Source organism: Anas acuta, chromosome 2, assembly GCF_963932015.1.
Source record: "Anas acuta chromosome 2, bAnaAcu1.1, whole genome shotgun sequence".
Classification (NCBI taxonomy): Eukaryota; Metazoa; Chordata; class Aves; order Anseriformes; family Anatidae; genus Anas; species Anas acuta.
In genome coordinates, this window is record NC_088980.1 from 21,390,209 (window position 1) to 21,413,631 (window position 23,423).

The following is a 23,423-nucleotide window of genomic DNA, read 5'->3' on the forward strand; positions in this document are numbered from 1 at the left end:
GGTACTAGAGATATCAATTTTGTAGTGGCGTATTAGGCCAATTTTAATAAAAAAATATAAAACTGCTGTATAATAACCACAGACCTCTATTAGAGCTTCCTCATGTTAGATTTCAGATAAACACAGGAACACAAGTCTTAAGTATAATAATTATAGTACAATAGTATGGTCTTCCACTACAGCATTTCATGAAAGAACAAAAAAAAAAAAAAAAAAAGAGAATGGGTACCTCTCACCTCTCAGAAGAAAAAAGTTATGACGCAAACACACAAACAATGAAATTCAGGAACAATGACACAGAACTCACCTAAATTCTTATACATGACTACACAGTTTTCATCATTATTTGCAAAGTTAGGTTCATGTGGTGCCCATGCCAAATAATTCACTGGGGTGCCATCCATCCAGCTTAAGAAAAACAATTCAACAAAACACTTTAACATATAAGTAGGTTTGCTTCTATGTTAGAAAAAAAAGTTATTCTGCAACGTTTAATAAAGCTTCTCACAGTTTAAGGTGCACTGTTTGACCAATTTGCCTCCCTGCTAATTGCACTAAACTTACTCTCTGTGCAAAGACATAGCATATGTGTTGAAGCTGTGCTTACTCTGGGTTTATACAACACACTGACAATTTGCAGCCAATGGAATAATAACCAGAATCACCATTTAGGCCAACATGAAAGCCAGACACTATTTCAGCATGAGGGAGCCCAGGTGCTCACCATTTCTCTCCAAGTCATACATTCATTTTGCCTATTACAGAGATCAGAGATACTAGGCATAACACTAGCCAAATGTTTGATCATTCCCCCATGCAGAGGAAAAATTGTGAGGTCATGACAAACCACCTACAAGGCAATTCCTGTGACAATTTTCCCTCCCCACAAGGTAAAATAGAAATACTGAAAAAGTTGTACATCAATGTAGATTAAACTGTCAAGAAAAAAATTATAGCCAGGCAATCAAATATTAATGTAAAGATACATTCCTGTTGGACTGCAACTGAGAGAAATGCCCAGAGAACCCTTTATAACTTTAGGCACACACACCAGTTACATCACTTAAGCACTCATCTTATGGTGACTATAAAAGGATTTGATCGTTTCTTAAAGAAAAAAAAAAAAATCACTAGTATCAACACAGAATTTTTATTTTTTTTTTAATTCCTTATATTAGCTATATTTTACTGGAGTGTGGGCAAGGCAGTCAACAGATCAGGGCAAAATTCAAAACAAGCTTTTTTCATTCTATAAAAAATATAAAATAATATTATTAGTAGGGTGAGTATGCCTAACAACAGAAGCGGGATTCAAAATAAAACCGATTAAATATAATGATGCACTGTGATATATTTAATACATTTTTACAACCTTCATAAGCAAACCCATCAAGCATGAAATACTAATCCCAGGGAATTCAGAGTAAAACACAAGAACATTCTCATTCACTTTGATAGGCCACAATTTCATACAAGCATTTCATCTTTTTTTCTCTGCTCAGTAGATTTCTTCTTTCTTGATTTCAAAGCACAATGCAAGCTTGATAGTTCTCATTGACCTACCTTGTCTTTTGATCAACACTCAGTTGTAAACCAATGAAATATGCATCCTCTTTGCCGTTTTTCAAGATCTAGAATATAACGATTAAAATTGTATACACTTCCTCTTTTTATCACAGAAATCCGTTATGTTAATAATGAGTAATAAACTATTTATTAACAGGGGTTATGAGTTACTATATTCTCTAGCTACAGTGCTAAAGTTAAAGCAGCTCACAGCTGACAGTCCTCAGACAACATCAACATTGGCCAAATAGTTTTGTTACTATATCATCATTTCTTACTTGAAAGTCAGTGAAATCATCAAATCTTGCACAACCTCTGTAGCAGATGTCATCTGACAAATACCTTGCAAGACATGAACCCTCCTACAATCAATTAATATAGGCTCTTGTGTCATCTCACTGACACTTTTCAGCCAGTTCAATAAAAGATTTAAGTAGTTCAAATCTGACTTTTAAGGATATTGATGATTTAAACAAGTTGGTCTCAAGACAGCAAACCAACAACTAACACCCAGTCACCTAGGAAACATCATTTAAAAACTCTTTGCCCATAATCTGTGACTCAGATTCTTCCCTCATAATTATATTCCATAGGAAGAGGCAAAAGGAAGTCTGAGGACCAAAAAGAGGCTGCTAGGTAGACTACATCTCAGATACACTGACAAGCTCAAAAGCCAGTCTTCTGAGAGTTGCATGTAAATTAATAGCTGGTTTTGATTTGTTACTTTGAGTTTTCCTGCTGACCTTTACTTTCAGTTAACTCACCTGCATTACAGAACTGTAGCTCAAGATTATAATACTTCTTGCTAAAATGAAGCCACAGATTAATTAAAATTAAACATTAAGATTTACCTTAACACATAAGCAGTCACAGCTAGATATAACAGACTTGATCTTTTTGGTTCCCTTCAAACACAGGAAAACCTATGATTCTATAATACTCTGATAACATGTTGTAACTACCACGTTGTATAATTTAAATGTGGATAAGGATTTCTTTAATGCTTACTGTGGTTATTTCTATAAAAAATCCTAGACCAACCTAGGCCCTGTTTCAGATAGGAAACAATCTAAAAAAAGACTTGGATTTGTCCTTCATTTTCATCTGGCTTAATGTTATTGGAATTTCACTGACTTCCCTTTCATAAAACTTGTAGGAAGTACAGCAGGTTGAAAAGGTTTTCTGACCACAATCACTTGTTCTGGATAATTTATTCCATAATACTAGTGATTTTTCTTACATATCGCCAGAGGAACTTTCTTTCACTTTCACTCTCAATGACGGCAAGGTCTCCAAAGTTCTTTTTGCAAAATTCACGACCCTTTTCCATAGGAACACTCTCTGTGCTGAAATAATAATGTTTGTCTTCATGTATAATCCATCCATCCTCAGTAGTTGTGTACTCTGTAAAATAAATACTAAGCTAACTATATTGCTCCTGAGGTACAAGATATTCTCATTAACAGAATATTAAAAATGCATTTAAACAACACACACACAAAGAGTATAAGCAATAACACTTACTGGGTGCAGGAGATTCTGTTGGTTCAGGCTTTACACTTGCTCCTGTAAGAAAAAAAAATATTTATTAGGACTGCCGTAAGAGAAAGTGTTTACCATGACTCATGGGCAAGATTTTCTCTTGACATTGAATTTTAGTGTTAGCTATGGTTTTAACAAAATCTAGAGGGAACTAAGTTGCCCACATCTTTTTTTGGCCATTTAAAAATATGTATTTTTAAATACATATTCTTATTCCTTGAGGCTCTAAATATAAGATACTCCTAAAGCACAAGCTATTATGAACTACTTTGAAATTTGCCTGATTTGAGTAATTATATTTGGTATTTGATGGATGCTGAAAACCTCCTGTCCCAAAGCATTAACGCTATCAAGACTGCCCTGTATCTTCCCCTCCCTCCTTTCCCCAGGTCTTGTATACAAGAACTCTGGATTAAACGAGAAATAGCAGGAATGAAGCTGTGTTATCTTCTTCCATGGTGCCATAGCTACTAATGTTGTTTCCATCTTCTCTGAGAAGAAAGAGCTTCTTAAAAAATTCCATAGAAAATATCCTACTGGAAAAAGATATGCTCCCAAGAAATTAACTGGTTCTTTCTAGCAAGAAGATGTCATGCTAAAGAATTCCCCTAATTGTTTTGGTTATGGCATGGTAGAGATAGCATCATGGAGGTCATCAGCATCTAAGGAAAACAATTTCTAAAACAGGACATCTCTCACTTTATAGGTTTACCAATTTACTTTGTAGTAAAAAGAGTCTTATAGATATTGGCACTTAATAAAATATTCCCTGTCCAATAAATCCTTTTTACCAACATAAAGCAGATCTGGTAGTTTGTTGTCCATAGCCCAATGAGGCATATTTATTTTGCACCCTGCCCTCACAGTATATGAATGTGGCAAAAAGCTTAACTAAGCATTTTCCAAAATACTCAAAGGTAGTTAGATATGCTGTTTGTGGAACTCAGAAAATTACAAATTTTGTCTTGTTTTCAGAAAATTAAAAGAATCCAAAATTTGATTTCAGGAAGACTTTGCAAGAAACCAACAAAGGAATATAAAACCCAGCCAAAGTAAAATAAAATATCCCCAAATCAGGCTGCATCTTGCAATTATAGATTCAATTATCTGACCAAAGCCAAGTACTTAAGCCAAGTAAAGGAGGGAGTTTTCACACACAAAAATTCAAGTACGTGAACTGATTTGTGAACCATTTTCTTCTAACTAGAAGCTCAACTCATGAAAAAAAAGAATCCAAAATACCATTTGTTGGAGTAAGTATGAATTGAGATGTAAGCATTAATATTCAAAGTAACATTTCCTATTTTTGAGGAATCACATTGTTCTTTCTGAAATCACAGAGAAAGATCTGTGAGAATTCCCAGCAGGGTGCCACAGGGACTCTGTATCTTCAGATGCATTGAAGACAGGTAAATCATTATGCCACTTTCATATTTCACCTTCCACAGGGAACCATTCTGAGAAACACATTTTGAAAGTTTTTTTTTTTCTCAAAGTTATGGAAAAAAAAATATCAACCAAGAATATTATTATTATTATATGCATAAGGAAGCAATAATACCTTTTCTTATCTGGCAAATCCATCCATATAGATAATCACAGTGCCTGTCATTCCAAAGCATGCTGGAATCGCCACTGATCTCTGCACAAAGTTCAATTCCTTGATAATTATTGGGTTCTCCAAAGCCCCAGTTTTCATACCTCACCTATAAAAGAAAAGGTTTTGTGAGGATTCTGTTGTACAGCCAGATAACAAGAGAGAGGGGAAAGATACGGCATCAGACACCTAAAATCTGTTCCTACTGTCAGTCTATGAGATAGAAGGAAATCAGAACTTCCCCCTGCAAATGCTGACATTTCAAATTTGTTTTCAGATTTGAACTGGACCACAGCTTAGATAACTTGTTTCTTTTCACACTTGGAATAATATTGAAATCTTTTTTTAGGATATAAATTCTGTAAAATTCATCTAACAACAATGATGATGCTACATTTTGCTATTAAATTAATTACATATCCTATACAAGTAAAATAGTAGGACATTGCTGAGACACAACAAAAATGTTGGAATTTTACTCAAAAAAATACTGATATTCTAATTTTCCTGCATGAATACCAATTTCATTTTTCTCTACGGTAAAATTCTATCAATACATTTTGACCAACCTTGAATGAGATGCAATCACATCTCTAGAATCACTTTTGTTTCTACAGTTTTCTACACTGGCATAAGAAATTGCCTTCAGTTCCATGGAATGAAGGCCATTTCAGATCAAGAGCTAATTAGCAAAGAAGAGAAATACTAATGATGAACTATTTTACTGGAGTATATATATATATTGATAATAAACTATATTTACTCAATATACTCAATTATATATATATATATATATACACACTTTTTTCATCTACATGAATTTAACTTTCTCAATAATTTAATGCACATTTTCTTATAAAAAAATCAGTACTTTTAGACAAAAAATCAAGCCATTAAATTGTTATTCATAAGCTTTCCTAAAGAGAGCATGACACAAGAGAGGATTATGATTAAACATAAAATTATACACAGACGTCTACAACACACACAGTTGAGAAACATGGGGAATGCAAAATAACACCTGTGAATAATTAAACCACTCACTGGAGATCCATCGCTCCAAACAAAGCCATCATCAGGATTCAAATAATATAAACCCATCCAGAAATGCTGGTGGTAATAACCATTGTTCCTAAACAAAAAGTAAAATAATAAATATCCAAATTATAAGAAGTTTAAACATAAAAACAAAGCTAATAAGGGCGTTACAATATTTTTAAAATCTATCATCCACAACAGAGGATAAACTTCTGTAAAAATCCTTAAAACTCTTAGAAACAATAATGAGGGAGGACAACAATTAAAATACAACTATTTCTAGCTCTTAGCACTATACATTAACTCAAATAAATTGAAACACTGGCCAAGACTTTATTCAGAAAGTGTCAATCCAATCCAACTGCTGAAAATCTGATAAGGTTGTTTATTACTTTTCTCTAATAGTCCAATGTCTACTGTTTCTCATTTTCTCTTTAAAGGCATTTACAGTATCCAAGCTGAAAAATACTTGCTTCAGTTGAACTGCATTAAAAAAAAAATAATAAATAAAAATCATCTTAAATGAATTCTTGTAAGCAGACACACTTTACTGATTTATCAGAATTTATTGAGTCAATATATGGTAATGCAGCATCTGAGACTTCTTCCTTTCCAGAAGTACATAGCTGTGATTCTAGTATGGTTGCAATATTTTACAAGGCTGCCATGTTTCAGTCATGCTTTCTAGACACACTTGTCAGCACATGTATGTGCTCAATGAGCCCACCCTCTTCAGGTCATATCACAAGTGTTATCTTTTTAACAGTACTTGAACACATTCAGAAATCTTTCACTTATTATTTATTTATTTATTTATTTATTTACAATTCAGGGACCTATAAACTTTATTTACATTCTGTCTAGGGAAAAAAAATGAATCTGAATTTGCCTCTGCTTCCTGATTTGTTCAGAAAATAATGAAACAAAACATTGACCAGATTTATATCATGACTGTTTCCCTATTTGTACATTTGCTTATGCTAAACCAACTGGCATCTGAGGTAATTTTATAATATTCACAAATCCACAGGAAACATTTTTATATCTGATCATAAATGTTGTCTCAGCGAGGTATCTCACAATAGCATTAGCTTCTGGGGTGACTGCCACTAGTCATACTACAACGGCTATTTCATCAGCTCTGCTTTTTTGCTGTGTTTGATGCAGGTGCTGATAATAAATCAAGACTACCTTATGCATGTACTAAAGTAAAAATGCAGACCTAAAATGAAATATTTCAGAAAGATCAAAAGGGTAATTGAAGCAGATGGATGACCATGCCACGGATACTCACGCAATAGAACGCCATATCACGTACTGTTCTTCTTTACCGTTAATGGAGGCCAGATCTCCTCCTATACTTCGACAAAACTGTTGAGATTCAAGCCATGTTTTCTTTTGCTCTGCTTTGGAAAAAGGCTAAAGAGAGCATGTTTTGCAATCAGATATAGTAGACCATACAGATCACAAGAAAAAGAAACACCAGCAACACAAAAGCAATTCATTTACAATTAACTTGTTCTGTGGGGATTACAGAAACTTGGAATATAAGGTTAATGAGCATTCATCTGTGTGAAAAACAGGTTTCACATAAGTGTCTTCGAGGCAAGTTAGCAGACTGCATTGCTGACAGCAGTATCTGCTCCAAGACAACACACAGAGAAAGGTACTTTCAATCTTAACAGACAAAGGATGGGAAATTAAGCTCAGAAGATCAGACCTCAAGATCAGACTTCAGAGGAGTAAACAAAGCCATAAGCATTTTAATAAAAGGGAACAAGACCTCCACATACAATCCATAAATATGCTTATGAAACAGCAAATCATCTGTAAAACAATTTTTATTGCATTTAAGCACAGCAAATAGAAACTACCTTAACTCAGAACTAAGCAACATACTTACTTTGAAACAGAAGTTGATACGATTGTTTGAGTCCCAGCCTTCTGGACACCTGGGAACAGGAGTAGTTGTAGGAACAGGTGGTGGTGTCACTCCCTCTGCCCACACTTTACATAAGAATTTTGCCTTTTCTTCACATTTTATTACATCCCATAATCCACCTGCAATTCCTGTTCTCATGGCAACACAGCCTGGCTTTCTTCCTGGTTATAAACAGGAATGCATAAAAGCAGCATTTCAGGGGTCATTACAAACAACAAAAATTTAAAATATATATATATACATATATATATATATATCTGTTGTTCACCCATATGTGAGATATGGAAACATATCTCACATCAAATCACATCAGCCTCCAAGCAACCTTATAACCTGCAATTCTTCTAATTCTCCCCAATTCTACTAATTCTCCTCTAAAACTGAAGATATGTTTAGAGCTATTTTCTCAGATTTGTCTCATTTGACAATGATTTTCAAAAATAAGCTGGCTATGTGCAGACCTACTGTTGGCTTCACAGTCCATGTAGCCTTAGCACTCCACCTGACGCATTTAAATCAGCATTTAAGGCACTGCAATTACTGAGGATCAGAGGATTTCCTGAAAGCCAAATACAACACACCAGAATCTTGAATGCTAGACACTGTCCTCTTTCTGATGTGACCATGTCAGAGACAAAAAGGCTTCCCATTCACATAATCACAGAACTGTAGGGGTTGGAAGGGACCTCGAAAGATCATCGGGTCCAACCCCCCTGCCAAAGCAGGTTCCTCAGAACAGGCTACCCAGGGTAGGCGTCCAGACAAGCCTTGAATATCTCCAGAGAAGGAGACTCCACAACCTCCCTAGGCAGCCTGTTCCAACGCTCCGTCACCCTCACCATGAAGAAGTTCTTTCGCATGTCAGTGCACAACTTCCTGCGCTCTAACTTGCAGCCATTACCCCTTGTTCTATCCCCACAAACCACTGAGAAGAGGTTGGCTACATCCCTCTGTCCCCCACCCCTCAGATATTTATATACATTGAGGAGATCCCCAATTGATTCCTATTTTTTCATTAGTACTGGAAAAAAATAGCAAGGTTTTCATCAACACAGCATAGTAAATAAGGAAATCAAACTCATCTAGAAAAGATATTAACTGAAAAGACTAAACACAAACCTTCCTCTTTTCCTTTCCCACAATGCCATTTTCTCTAAGACCAGACACTTTATGTATGCAGTGAGCAAGTGTACTAAGAGATATGCTGCACAGGCAGGGCTTGCAAGCAAGGCACAGTGTGTCTGCAGAGATTAATCTTCTAGAGTAGGACATGCAGAATGAAAGTAAACCTGAACTTGTCCTCACTTTAAAGCTTTTTCTGAGCTCACATTAAAAACTCACTTGAGCACCATGCAGAAAGTTAGCAACAGCATTGCATGCTTGACAGAGCAGCCAGGTATATTTGAAAGCAATCGCTCATTATAGCATCAAGCAGGGGCTATGGATTGAAATTTAAAAAAAAAAAAAAAAACATGTGGCAAGCTATGTTTTCTGAGCACTGCACTCATTAAAGAGCATAGAGTCATAGCTACCAGGCATTTCAGAATTCCAGTGTGTAAATAAGACAGATTCGCCATTAGTCCACTTGAAAGTTCCCTTTTCTTCAACATCCGAAAGTCCAATCCAAAAGTATCTTTCTGTCCTCAGCCCAACCAGACTAGTCAGATAGGCTTGTTCGTATCTGTTCAAAAGAACACAACTGTTAAATTAATACCATTAAAATATTTATTTAAAAGATGTTAATAGTTTCTTATTTTCTCAGAATTACCTTCGTACCTTCTTGAATGAATGTTTTAGATGGATTTACCTGAACAAACTAAATAAAACAGTCATAATATTTATTTTGTAAGTTTGAATAACAGAATATTCTGTCTTCTCTTCTGATACCCAATAAAGAAAGTGATTTAAGGGTGGACTGACTTGAAATTGGAGAGGATATGGGAAGGAGGAAACTTTACAGGACTTTACTTGAATATTACTATATTACTGTGAGTTTCTGGTACCATTGAATTTAATGAATTCTTTCTACAGACAAAACCAAAACCAGAAAAGAAGTCTTAGCACTACTAGGGAAATACAACAAACTGAAGGCCAGAGTAGTAAGATACTAAACTGCTAAACTAATAAAAAACCTAAATTAGATCCAGTGATCATACCTGAAAAGTTATGTTGGAAACAAACCTATGAAGAGGCAAAATCTAACATAGTTTATTACAGTGTTTAAACAATCAGTTTTTGCAAAATCAGAGCAAATTTTAAAAAGGCTTTCCCATAACAACGTATAGCCACATTATCATTAAACAATTACAACATTATCGTTAAACAATTTAAGCACAGCTGCAGTGCTACCTACGTTTAGAGAGTTACAATCCACAACAGATTTTCAGGCTAGAACACACCTATTTAAATTACAATGAAGAAAGTAAGCCAAAGTACAAAGCACTGAGTCGACTGCAGGTGCAGTGAGCTTCGTTTCTTAACCCCATCTCATTTTCACAATATGCCATATCTGATAATGTGTATCAGCTGCTCACAAATTTAGCACACTCCGAAGCCTGATGGAATTGTGATGGATTTTCAGGCACCAAGCCCTTCTATCCTCATTCGGATTCTCATTTTAACTTTGAAAAAGTAGCTCAGTTCTGAGAAGAGCAGATAGGTGAAACTGATGTTCTCTTGCTCATTTAAACTAACTTTTGAGAATTCAGAATCATTCTGTGTACTACACTCAAGTAAATCCATGCTCAAATCACTGCAATTAAAGAAAGAAAATATAATTCTATTATATTATAATAATTCTAACCATCTGTAGCAATGATTTTACAGCCATTGCCTATTTTTACTATAAACTGAATTCCTAGATTTGAATGCATATGCAAAAACCTTTAGAAATTCTCTATCTTCAGATAGCTGTCCTCTCAAGCAAGATTTTCATCCAATCAAAATCTTTATTTTGATATTCTGATAATGTTAGATGTTAAATCCTCAGGGGGACCCTCGTGCAAGCCGTTTTCACATACCTGTCTTCAACACTTGCTAAAAAAGCCTTATGCCTTTCACAGGTTTGATTTGCTTGAGAAAATGACACAAATGTATTTCCAATGAAGTAACAATAAAAACCATGTCTTTTCCAGCCCTGTGAAAATAAACATGAAGTGATCACATATGTTATAACTTTTCTAAACTGCTTATCAAAAATAAATGAAAAATTTAAAAAATATGGGGAAAAAGTGATGTATGACACTGTCAGCTAACCATTGGAGAAAGGAACAATTGAACTGGATAAGGCAGGTTGGAAATAGCCAAAAACATTTTTTAAAGTTCTGATTCATAAAATAATTTTTGGTATATAATGAATTAATAAATTGGTGCTTTTCACTTCTATAAAGGCATGAGAGGCTTTGTTGTAGGCCTTCAGTGTTCACTATTGGACTGTCTGGCACATGAGCATGCAATCATGAAAATGCTCATGAGAAGTAAATTTCAGCTTGGCTTTTCAGAAAGGGAATGGCATCTCAAACACATTTGGTTATTATTAACTACCTTTAACACTCTTTTCTAATGTTTTGTCATTCAAATGTCATTAGCTCAGGAATATGCTTATGGAGGAATAATTTGCTGTGACCCAGCTACAATTCACACAAATTTTCCCAGATGGTCTTAAATTTTTCACCAAGGAGACTTCTTTTTCTACCAGTAGGCACTTAGTTTTCTAGACAAGGACAGCACACATAAGCATTAGGATCACTTTATCTTCTCCCAGGGCCTCTTGCACAAATACAGGGAATTCATATCAAAGAATTCTCTGTGGCTGTGTAGAACAGACTTTGGGGAAAAGGACATAACAAGTTACGGTCAGTTTTTTGGAACCACTTATGTCAACAGTGGTTCCAAATCAGTGGTAGATCCACGAGCAGTTCAGAAAGAGCACAGTGGATCTATTTTGCTTAGGCACTGGTAACAAATTCTTCAAAGGAAGGAGCACTGCCAGAACAGCATGAAGACAAGCACACCCTTACTGTTGTGAATAATATTGAAGAAAATTTTAGGTAGAGCTAAAGAGCAGCTGCTGGTGCAAGCAAATTTCTTATGAAGGCCTGAATGCCAATCACTGAAAAATAGTCTACTGCAGGAACAACACTTTTAATGACAGTTAAATGACAGTTAGAGCCTAGACCTATTAATATGTATCACCTCACCCATCTGTCAGAGAAATGAGAAAGCCAACTATTCTAAGGTGACAAAACAGAACTCATTTTTTTGTCTGTCTGTCCTTGCAGAGCCATCCACGTGCTATTTTCTCCTCTTAGTCATCCTTAGCAGCCTGCTCGGCTCTGACAACTTTTCCTTTACTTACTCTCTGGCAGCCCGTGTCAATAGTTTCCTCTTCTGTTGGAGCTTCTGACATGGGTTTCCTTTTACAGATGTAGCCAATTTTCTTTTCACAAGAATGGTCTGCCCAAAAACCATCCTGAACATTAGAACACAACAACACAGTCAAGTTGGATTTAGTTTTCAAATTATGTGCTCTATGCTTTTAAGTATTTAACAACTTTTTGCTACCTTTAAAGGAAGTAAAACCTACATGTAACTTCAGTAGTAGCCATTCATTCCAACCTCCATTCTTCTACTGAGGCTGATTCCCCACTGACTTACACTTTCCTTCATTATTAACCCTGCTGAAAAGTGAATGCTTTGAGGTGACAATACACTATCTTTACAAAGACTACTAGTTTAATAACCATGTAGGAGGAAAGGGAGATCATAGAATCATAGAATGGTTTGGGTCGGAAAAGATCACCCAGTTCCAACCCCCTGCCATGGACAGGGACACCTCCCGCCAGACCAGGTTGCCCAAAGCCCCATCCAGCCTGGCCTTGAACACCTCCAGGGATGGGGCATCCACAGCTTCTCTGACCAACCTGTGCCAGGGCCTCACCACCCCCTGAGTAAATCTCAACTTTGGCCCTGAGAGAACAACCCCAATAAACACATATAGCTCTTCTCAATTTGGGGAGATTTATATGTTGTAGCCTATGCAGGCCTTCCTCTTTCATGGATATTAATTACTGTGGTTTTGCTCTCCAAAGGTTCTTATTCCAGTTCTCTTCTTCATTCCTTCCTGGAACTGGTGATGTAGTCTCTTCTTCACCTTCTGCAAGTGCTCCACCTGCTAACTCCTCCATGCCCCTCACAGCCAGAAGTGTCACAGGGCTGGCTCCCTCTGCACTCAGTCTCACCTTCTGAACCAGTGTGTCTGTGCACCAGAACGATGCAGACACCTGAATCAGCTACATGCATACACACCGCTGTTGCTCTAAACCTCTTGGGAAAAAAAAAAAAGAAATAAAATCCTAATTTCCCTAAATTAATGAAGTCTTGTTTTTTGAGTCCATTAGTCCATGTTGCTACGCTCACACCTTTGGATTCACTTTCCTTCCAATTTTCTTCCATCTAGAGTATCTCTCCTGGTTTCGAATGGGAGAAGGTTAGTTTTCTTCATAATGCTGGTAGGGTGCCATGTTTTGGAGTTAGTAGGAAAATAATCTTGATAACACGCTAATATTTTAGTAGTTGTTGAACAGTGCTTATACTAAATCAAGGATCAATTTTCAGCCTGGAGAAGAGGAGGCTCAGGGGCGACCTTATCACTCTCTACAGATACCTTAAAGGAGGCTGTAGTGAGGTGGGGGTTGGCCTGTTCTCCCACGTGCCTGGTGACAGGACGAGGGGGAATGGGCTAAAGTTGCACCAGGGGAGTTTTAGGTTAGATGTTAGGAAGAACTTCTTTACTGAAAGGGTTGTTAGGCACTGGAACAGGCTGCCCAGGGAGGTGGTGGAGTCACCATCCCTGGAAGTCTTCAAAAGACGTTTAGATATAGAGCTTAGGGATATGGTTTAGTGGGGACTGTTAGTGTTAGGTTAGAGGTTGGACTCGATGATCTTGAGGTCTCTTCCAACCTAGAAATTCTGTGATTCTGTGTAATTCTGTGATTCTGTGACTTTTCAGCTTCTCATACCGCCCTTCTTTGCGAGGAGGCTGGGGTTGCATCAGTCAGCTGGTGGTACGCAATAGCATTGTGCATCGCTTGCTTTGTGTATTCTTTTATTTTTGTTCTCTCCCACCTTTCTCTTTCTTATTAAACTTCCTTTCTCTAAACCCATGAGTTTTACCTCTTTCCCCCAATTCTCTTCCCCACCCCATTATGTGAGAGGGGAGTGAGCAAATGGCTGTGGGGTAATTTGCTGCTTGCCAGGATAAACCACAACAGTCTCTCAAACAGCTTCTCATTTTGAGGTAATAAACACTGAAGTCTTTCCAGATTTTTTGGATATTTGCCATTAAATATATTTATGTCATTAAATAGTGTACTTCCCAGGAAGTATACTGAAGAGTTGAAAAATAAAAAGACTTTTTCCCCCAGTGTCAATGAAAAATACAAAAATATACAAATGCAAAACAAGCTATATTTGTGTATTTGTTCCTTAGGTATGATAGAATATTCTAAGACTTGTTATTTTGAGAAATATGGGAACTACAAGCAAGAACTATAGTTTGTTTTCTTTAATTTTGCTACTGAGCGTGGGCTTGCCGACACAGAGGTAAGCTCTGTATAGTTTTCAGGCCAGTTGGGAAAAAAAGTGTAGCTATTCTCTTTTTGAAGTGCACTCACCAAAAGTACAGCCCTCAAGTGTTAATTTTGCTAAATAAGAAGATGCCTTTGATATGGGTAAATTCTCTTTTTTTCTGCTGGTAAAATAAGTAAACCCTCAAGGAGGTGCTAAGTTCAATATTTTTAATTATCGCTAAGAGGAAAAATATTGTTTTGCAACATCGCACTGATTGACTTTTATACCAGATGATTATCTCTGTTCCTACAGTACACCTAGATACTGATCATTGCTTATATTCCTAGAGGAAGCCTTTTTAAATACAGCCTTGTAACTGTAGGCACATAGTCACTGAGGAAAGGCCTCCTCTAATGTCATTGCTAAACACTTTCCTCATAGCTTTTCACATGCAGTGCAGACACAAGCACAATATCTAATCCATCTAGGTCCCAGACCCAGGTTTTATTACTTTGCCTAGAAAAAGAAAACAAAGGCTTCTCTTCTAAAGATAGTGTTTTTCTTTAGCATCAAATAGTGATTTCTAATGCATTTTCTTAAAGTAGCTATATACAACATATTCAGTTAAAGCATAAAAAAAAATAAAAATCAAATGCATCTAAAACATCTTTGTAGATTCCTGAAGAGAAGAATTTATATGTTCACAAGCTTCATGATGTAATTACAAGTTTCTTCCAAAATTCACATGCAAATACTGAAATCTCTGGACCTTGCAGGTCATTTACCTTGAAATAAAGCCACCACTTGCTTCTGAAAGAAGCAACAATGGAAAACTTTTAGCAACCTTGAACAGGGAACTTTCATCTAAAAAGTAACACCTAAAAGAGTCTAAAATGGGCTGCTTCAAACAGCAACATCCCCCACTCCTGTATTCTTGCATAGAAAAAGTCCCAAAAGATAATTAGATAATAAAAAATAAGATAATTAGATCAATAGCTAAACATGACTTTACCTTTCCCTTCATAACAACACAGTCCTCTTGCCTGTTGTTTGCATGCGTGGGCTCTCCACGAAGCCACCTGGTGTACGTCACAGGTGTCCCATCACTCCATTCAAAATACATTTGAACCTTGAAGTCATTCAGCCCAATCCACAGCTCATCATCTGGCTCTAAAACAAGATTAACAAGATTGATAACAATCCTTTTATATGATGGGAAATTTTGTCTTCATGGAACAGCAAAGAATTTATTCTTAGAAGGGTAAAAGGTAGTCACAGGAAATTAAGTCTCCCTGTTTCATAAAGACAGCACACCATTCCTCACATACCTACTCTAGTCATCAGGAAGGACCACTCACTCTAGTGAAAATGCAATAAAAGTGTTTAGCCTTGTACAAAACAGCACACTTACTCTCTGTGTTCAATTATGTTGTAGCACAATTTGATTTGTTCTCATTTTCCAGCTCAAAACCCTTGTATAACATAAACAACAAGATTTGACAATATGTAAAGAAAATTCTACCTTCTGTTTTCCTCTTACCTTGTGTACAGCAAAGAAAGTAGAAGTGCCATCTTTTCTAATGCTTACACACCCAGTGCTGTCTTTTAGAGTTGACAGTCAGAGCACTCGCAAGTCTTTCCATTACATGTTCCTAAATTTTGTTTCATTTCAGACCAAAATGAAATTCATCTAGTTGTTGGACTTTTTTTAGTTCACAATGGGGTAAACTGATGGTTTTTAGTTGGAAGTGCAGGAATAATCAGTTATCTTACTTTACAGCAGATGTATCTTAGAGGTTTATTTGTTGGTGCTTAAAATTCTGTACTCTACCATATTGCTACTATAATGTTCATTATCTAATTTTCTTCTGAAAAAAAAAATAAAAATCTATTTGAATATGGAAAAAAATGGGCATTTAGAATGTGAACTCAATCATCATCAAAGGGAATTCCTTTGTAGTACTGATTTTATGACTTTGTTAAGTGCATTTATTATGAAAAGCATAAAAGAGATTTAATTCCATTATTAGCAGCATGATAGAACTGTACTTTGAAGTAAATGCACCTTTGTGGAGAGAAAAAAATATAGACTGATGGATATCTGAATACGACTGTAGTAAAAGGCCTGCTTTCCTTCTGGTATGTCCCTGTTGTTGAGGCCTGCTATAGAATTCATATAATCTGTCATCAAGCCTAGACTAAAGGCAGTATAGATGTCTCCTTTGCTCCACAGAACTATGAATCAGATCACACTGACCAGCTACACACAGTCCTTCCCTTGGCTAGCATTCATTCTGTGCAAAATTTGTACAACACTCTCCTGTTCACAGTTTGTTCCCACATTTCTTTCTGAAGAAGAAGTCTTCCTCTAGCATCTTCTGTCCAGACTGACCACAGCCAAGTTGACAATGGAATCACTCATGAAAATTAAAAATGGGATTGTGAGTCCCCCCATAAAGATATCTGCTGCTAGAGTGGTCTCTGAATGGAAGCTGGAGCTGTTTCTATTCTGTTACTGCTGTCACTAGCAACAGAAGTCTGTAAAGCACTGTTAAAAGTCATCTCCCTTAAGGCAATCCTTTTCTGATAATACTTTTTGGGTGGAGGTTTAATAGACACCCCCACAACTTAAAACTCTCCTGTGACATTTCTCCCATCTGCTAGATACAGGAACACAGAGGCTTCCCATTTTGACAAATCAAGTTCCTGCAAAAATCGCCCTCCCAGTTTGTCAATTTTATGGAGTCACCTCTTTTCTGTTTCCCTCCATTTTCCTTCCTGTCTTTATTATACCTGAATATGATCAGCCCTCGTAGTTCATCCATACTGTCCTTTCCATCTCTCCCCCAGTACCGAGGGCTCAGACTCACAGGACACCAGCTCCATCTTCAACAGTCACCTTTACCCCTTCTTCCAGACTGCACTTCATGTTCAGAAGTCCCCCAACAACACACCTCAGTACCATCCTTTAAACTCTCCTCTGATACCAAAACTGAAGGTTCTTCTTATTTCACTGCCCATCATGCTCATTAATGTCTTGTTCCCTCTTTAGTTGCTGTCTTCCATGCTCTCTAATATTTTTTTTATTTGTTTAAAAAAAAATCTGACTGTGTTTATTTGGCACCCAGCACAACAGAGTTGGGTGGCAAGAGCTCCTACTGTGGTGGACTCATACCACGGTAATAGCAACAAAAAACAGCAATCCATAACAAAATATTTACATCTAAGTCAGCTAAATAAGCCATGTAAATCAGAAATCACCAAGAATTATTGAAGCCTCTTCCTACCTAACATTTTCTCCTCTGAAGAAGAAATGTTGTCAGAGTCTTGCGATCTTCTTTAAAGCCAGGTGACTAAATACCAAGATTTTTTTCCACAACAACAGTATAACTGAGTTATTTCCCCCTCTCTCAGATATGCATTGGGCCACATTTGTGCAATATCAGATGTTGCACTTCTGTGTAAACATATACAATGCACTTCTCTTTTATTCTTCATGTTCCTCTCTAAAGTTCTCCTTTGGGGGTGATGCCAAGAAAAACTGAAGAAGTTTGGCATCAATACTTATCTCACTGTACCCCTTACTGCTTGGTTTCATCATGGGACTGTGAATTGCTTGGTGCAAAGATGGACTTTTTTCTATTTGCACAGCACTTTTGTAGCAGAGTTTGATGCAGACAGGATTTTCTATGCACTGAAACACAGAGTGTTCTCATCTCAGTGGTGAGCAATGGCAATCTGATACTGTTACAATTGCCTTAAAAGGCTTCTTCAGTCGTTCCAGTTTTCCCCCTCTGAAAAAAATACTTTCAAAATAGTCTGTTGCAGTGACTGTGCCATATGTGAGAGGCCTGGTTTCCTTCAGGACTATATGCCTTTCAGAAACATTCATTTTTACAAAACCAGTGCAGTCAGTCTTGGAAAAGCCTTTGGAAAAGGCATTAATCTATCTGTGAAATGATCAGCTTCCAAGGAATATGGTGAAAATATATCTAATTTCCTTTAGAGCCTAACTTCTTTCAAATGTCTAATGCCTCATCAAGAAGTCCCACCTTTCCTAATTGCCTCATTTGAAAGAATAAAAGTTCCATGCAAAAAAGTGGTTGGGACCCAATGTAATTCATCCCAGGGGCCTCAGAGAGCTGATTGATGTCATCACAAAATCTTTCTCAATTATTTTTCAGCAGTTTTGGGAATCTGGAGAGGTCCCTGTTGACTAGCTGGCAAATGTTGTTCCGATTTTCAAGAAGGGCAAGAAAGAAGACCCTGGTAATTACAAGCCTGTCGGTCTGACTTCAGTACCTGGTAAAATTATGGAGAAAATTATTCAGGGATTTATTGAAAAATACCTGAAGGACAACACAGTCATAGTTCACAGACAACACAGGCTCACGAGGAGAAGGTCCTGCTCAACAAACTTCCTTTTATGACAAGGTCACCCATGTAGTTGACCAAGGGAATCCAGCTGATGCAATGTTTTTGGATTTCAGTAAAGCTTTCAATACTGTTTCTCATGGTATCCTTCTGGACAAAAGGTCTAGCATACAGCTAGAGAAATACATAATATGATGGGTGAACAACTGGCTGACAGATTAGGCTCAAGGAGTTATAGGTAATGGGACTACATCAGGCTGGCAGCCAATAACTAGTGGGATTCCCCAGGGCTCCATTTCAGGGCCAATTCTCTTCAATGTTTTCTTAAATGGTTTGTATGCAGGAGTTGAAGATAGACTGAGTAAATCTGCAGATGACACTGAATTGGAAGGAGCTGTTGATTGTTACAAGAGTGGAGAGGCCTTGCAGAGACCTCTTGACAAATTAAAGGCCTGGGCAATCACCAGCTACATGAAGTTTAACAAGATTCTGCTGGATTCTGCACCTCGGAAGGTGCAACCCTGACTGTACATACAGACTGGGGGACAAGAGGCTGGAGAGCAGCCCTGCAGAAAGGGATCTGGGAGTTTTGGCCAATACCACGCTTAACATAAGTCAGTGGTGTACTGCCTGGCAGCCAGGAGGGCCAAGAGTACCCCAGGGTATATCAGGCACAGCAAGGCTAGTCAGCTGAAGGAAGGGATTGTCCCACTCTGGTCTGTACTGGTGTGGTCTCACCTCAAATACTGTGTGCAGTTTTGGGCACCACAACATAAGGAGAACATAATACTATCACAGGGTGTCTAAAGGAGGGCTACAAAGATGGTGAAAGGTGTAGAGGGCAAAACATATGAGGAGTTGCTGAAATCGAATGGATTGTTCAGCCCAGAGGAATGGAGACCAAGGGGAGGCCTTATGGCAGCCTGCAGCTTCCTCACGAGGGGAGTGGAAAAGCAGGCACTGAGCTCTGTTCTCAAGTGACAGAGATGGCATGGAGCTGTGACAGGGGAGGGTCAGGCTGGTTGTTATGAAAATATTCTTCACTGAGAAAGAACAGGACCTTCTTCTGACCACTTCACTGGAGGCTCCCCAGGGAAGTGGTCACAGCACTGAGCTTAACAGAGTTCAAGAAGCATTTGTACAACACTTTCAGACACATGGTTTGATTTTTATTGGGTGGTCCTATTTGGAGCAGGAGTTAGACTCGATGATCTTTGTAAGTCTCTTCTAACTCAGGATATTCTATGATACTATGAACGTGAGGACAAGCACAAGTTGCTATGGAGTTGGACAGGATACAAAACTAAAGCATACCAGCTGTTTTATGATTGCTGCTCCAAGACTGCTGTTATGCTGCCCAAAGCAGCTTACTGCACTTTTAGTGAGGATAAACTAACTCACCTGGCATTAAAAGCACACACAGGATCAGTTACTGCAATGAAACAGACACAGCTGTGAACGTTTCCCCCATCAAAAAGTCATGTCTGATACTAAATGCAAAATCAGGTCCACGTAAAGCAATAGCAACTACAAAATTGCCTCAGCATCAGAATGGTTGTTTCTGACTCAAGGAACACACAGCATCTGTAGCTTAACTAGCCTTGCAACAACTTGAGTATGTGAGCACCTAAGTACCACATTTCAGATGGGGCACATCTGAATCCACATAGTGGGACAGACGGCTTCCTTTTTCAAAAGAAATATAAGTGACATGACATGAAATATAGGAACATGGCAGTGCTGGTAATAGGATCCACATCTTCCCAAATTCTGACCAAAAAACCATTGTCTCCTCTCACCTATCTTTGCAGACTAATAGTAAAAATTCTTCCAACTTCTGAGAAGGTTATAAATTGCTTAATCTGTATAAAAGAAGGCAGAAGCAGACCCAGAGAAATAGGAGCTTGTGTTTGATGCAAGTCTTAACACTGAGAACAGCTTTTCCATGACAGCATAGTCTGTGTAGTTTTAATTCTCATATTGATATTTTCCTTCCAAATATTTTTGAAGTTTAAAATTCTCCTTTTGTACTTGTGATAAAGACTGTTTTTTTAAACAGATTTCCTTAGTAGGTAAGACTTATTTAAAACATTATTTCCTTAGTATAGAAGTCATTATGTTATTGCAAAAAAATACTCACGGTACCCAAGCTGAGAAATAATAAAGCTGTACTCTTCAACATTATGGATGCTTGCCAGATCCCCATCCTCCTTTCTGCATGATGTTAAGGCATCTTTCCATATTTTGGGGTCCCTGTGAATTCTGTAACAGTGACCAGCATATGATATCCATTGATCAGGACATCTAATGGGCACATTAGTCTCTGAAAAGAAAAATAACCGTGAAGAATTTCAGAATTCTATTCTTAACTAAAGACTGAAAATTACATAAGGAAAAATTTAACAAATGAATAAATTATATATTTTCTTCATGAAGAACAGCAGAGTTGAAATATATGTAAAGGAATGATAATATACAAGTATGATCAAAAGTTAAAACTTCCAGATTTTTTTAGGAACACTACAGTTGAAAACAAGTGCTTGAAACTTGTGAAAAGACAGATTTAAACTGACCACAAAAACACACTTTTCACTTTTATAAGCACACATGTATACCAAAATGTAAAGTTTACAGAGCTGTGCTCTATCACTTTCCTGCACTCACATCAGCACAACTCTTCATTCTCCATGTCTCCATGTTGCATAGGTACCTGATAAGAACCTGGGCTTACAAAACGTACATATGAAGGTTTTGTTGTTGGTGGTTTTTTGGTTGGTTGGTTGTTTTTGTGTCTGTGTGTGTTGTTTTTTTTTTTTCCTTTTGTCAGCAGACTTTAAGCATTTTATGCTTAATCTAGCCACATTTTCTAGATTAGCGAAGAAAAGAACAAAAAACAAACAAACAAACAAACAAAAAAATGATTCTACAGGATTGTTCACAAACCCAGATAAGAACACCACTTTAGGAGTCTTTTTTAAAAGCTCCATTGAGAAAATTACAGTGTCAAAGTAAATGATCTATGCCTAAAAAATTGCTTTTAGGAGTTCAGCAGAACAAAGCAGAATACTGCCAACAACCACACTGCTGTTCAGCAAACAATTCAGCCTGAGGAGAAGTGCCATCCAAATGAATAATAAACAGAATACCACTGTTACAGAAACAAATTATGACTCTTGCAGCATTTTTATAATCTGCAGACGGGTTTAGCAAACACCAATATATAGAGTAGAACAAGGACAGCAGGTTTGCAGAAATTCTGTTGGCAAAATAAACTTATATGTGTTGGGGAAGGAGAAGCAATGAGTTTCTGTAGGACAGGGGAGTATATTCCATGGAAATATTTAAGTAGGCATCCAAGTCACGATCAGTCATGCCCAGTTTGCAAGTATGTACCCTGTTGCAGATGGAATATGTTGACAATTAGTAGGTACTCATTGTCAGAACCCAATTTCTAGCACAGCTATAAACTAGTTGGCTGCCAGCATCTTATCAGAAGTTCAAGTAAAATTGAACTTTGTCACCCCAGGCAGGGCTCAGTGCATGGTCAGTGCCCTGTCACTCCTGCCACAGAAATGAAGAACTGCAGTAGAGACTAGGGAAACTGTGGAAAGACAAACTGATTGCACATGGTGTTTTTCAGAGAAATGAGACAGAGGTGACAAATACTATTGGAGAGGTTTGTCCAATGCTTTAAACAGCTGCCTGATTTGTCTTATGTCTGCTGCCAACTCTGAGCATATGCATTTTACAGTGGTTTGCTATAACAGTCAGAGAGCAGCTCTGAAAAAAAAAAAAAAAGTCTAGGTTTATATGCTCCTTCAACACACTCTGTGCACCCTTCTGCAGTAAACAGAATAGAACAGATATAAGCAGTTCAGACAGGGCTACAAAGAGAATCACAAAGGTCTTTATTCCCCAGTAAATCTGTAAGAGTCTCTCTGCCAGACTGAAGGACGCTGCAAGTCTATTACTGTAAACACTAAAGCAGCCATGACAGGCTAGGAGACTCTTTTGGTTGTAAATCCAAAAATACCAGGGAATTTGTTGCAGACAGAAAAACAGGAATAGTGTATGACAGTCCAGTTACTTTGGTGGTCTTATTGGGTTTCTTTTGGTTTTATTGGATGACATAGCTGGGCATTTCTCAGTAAGAGAAAGCCTTCAGTTCTTCATTTCCATTAGTCAGCAATGAACTCTGTGCTTCCCTCTTCTTTTAAAGACAACACACAATAATACAAGGCCGTATGGTATGTTTTTTGTGTTAAAGGAAACAGGTACTAAACCTTGAACTTTAACTGACTTAAGCAAAAGACACAAGGCAAATTAAAACAAATAAGATGTAACAAAGGGAATCGTGCAAATATATTAAAAATGTTATCCCAGATGACAAGCTGATGAATACTGTGGTATACTGTGGAACAACATACAGAAATGAAACAGAGGTTGTTTTTTCCCTCAAAAAGAGAGCAAATAATTTTGTAACCTATAATCTTGGCTTCCTGAAGGCTGAAGATCTCCCAGTGATTGACTTGTGTGTTTAAAGGGTGAAAGCACTAGCTGAAGTTTTAATTAAGGCATTAAAATTTCTCTCTCACACATCCATTCTCGCGGAAGAGAGAGCTCAAAGAGCAGTAACAACAGTTACACTAAGAGCATTTAATTCTCTCATGGATATTTGATTTTATGAAATATTTGGGAACTTAATACTTTAAGATCATTGCACATTGCCCGATTGGGATAAAATCTATTTCGTCAGTCACTTGGTGGAGGTAGACACTCGACCAGCCTTTCTTT

General features: G+C 37.3%; 1 protein-coding gene and 1 long non-coding RNA gene across 3 annotated transcripts in view; one reads left to right on the plus strand and one right to left on the minus strand.

Moving 5' to 3' along the window:
- The window catches only part of LOC137852257 (macrophage mannose receptor 1-like), a 59,653-nt gene that overhangs the window by 16,806 nt on the left and 19,424 nt on the right, over positions 1-23,423 (minus strand). For both annotated transcript variants that reach the window (XM_068673812.1, XM_068673814.1), the window contains exons 7-19: positions 20,770-20,952; positions 15,268-15,425; positions 12,043-12,156; positions 10,706-10,821; positions 9,218-9,366; positions 7,647-7,846; positions 7,038-7,162; positions 5,750-5,837; positions 4,670-4,814; positions 3,091-3,132; positions 2,807-2,970; positions 1,564-1,631; positions 308-408 (exon numbers count right to left, since the gene is read on the minus strand). In XM_068673812.1, coding sequence (XP_068529913.1) covers positions 308-408; positions 1,564-1,631; positions 2,807-2,970; positions 3,091-3,132; positions 4,670-4,814; positions 5,750-5,837; positions 7,038-7,162; positions 7,647-7,846; positions 9,218-9,366; positions 10,706-10,821; positions 12,043-12,156; positions 15,268-15,425; positions 20,770-20,952 — 1,653 coding nt within the window. The remainder of the gene's footprint in view (positions 1-307; positions 409-1,563; positions 1,632-2,806; positions 2,971-3,090; positions 3,133-4,669; positions 4,815-5,749; positions 5,838-7,037; positions 7,163-7,646; positions 7,847-9,217; positions 9,367-10,705; positions 10,822-12,042; positions 12,157-15,267; positions 15,426-20,769; positions 20,953-23,423) is intronic.
- The window catches only part of LOC137852262 (uncharacterized), a 32,219-nt gene continuing 22,121 nt past the window's right edge, over positions 13,326-23,423 (plus strand). The window contains exon 1 of the long non-coding RNA XR_011093749.1: positions 13,326-13,667. This is a non-coding gene — a long non-coding RNA (uncharacterized lncRNA). The remainder of the gene's footprint in view (positions 13,668-23,423) is intronic.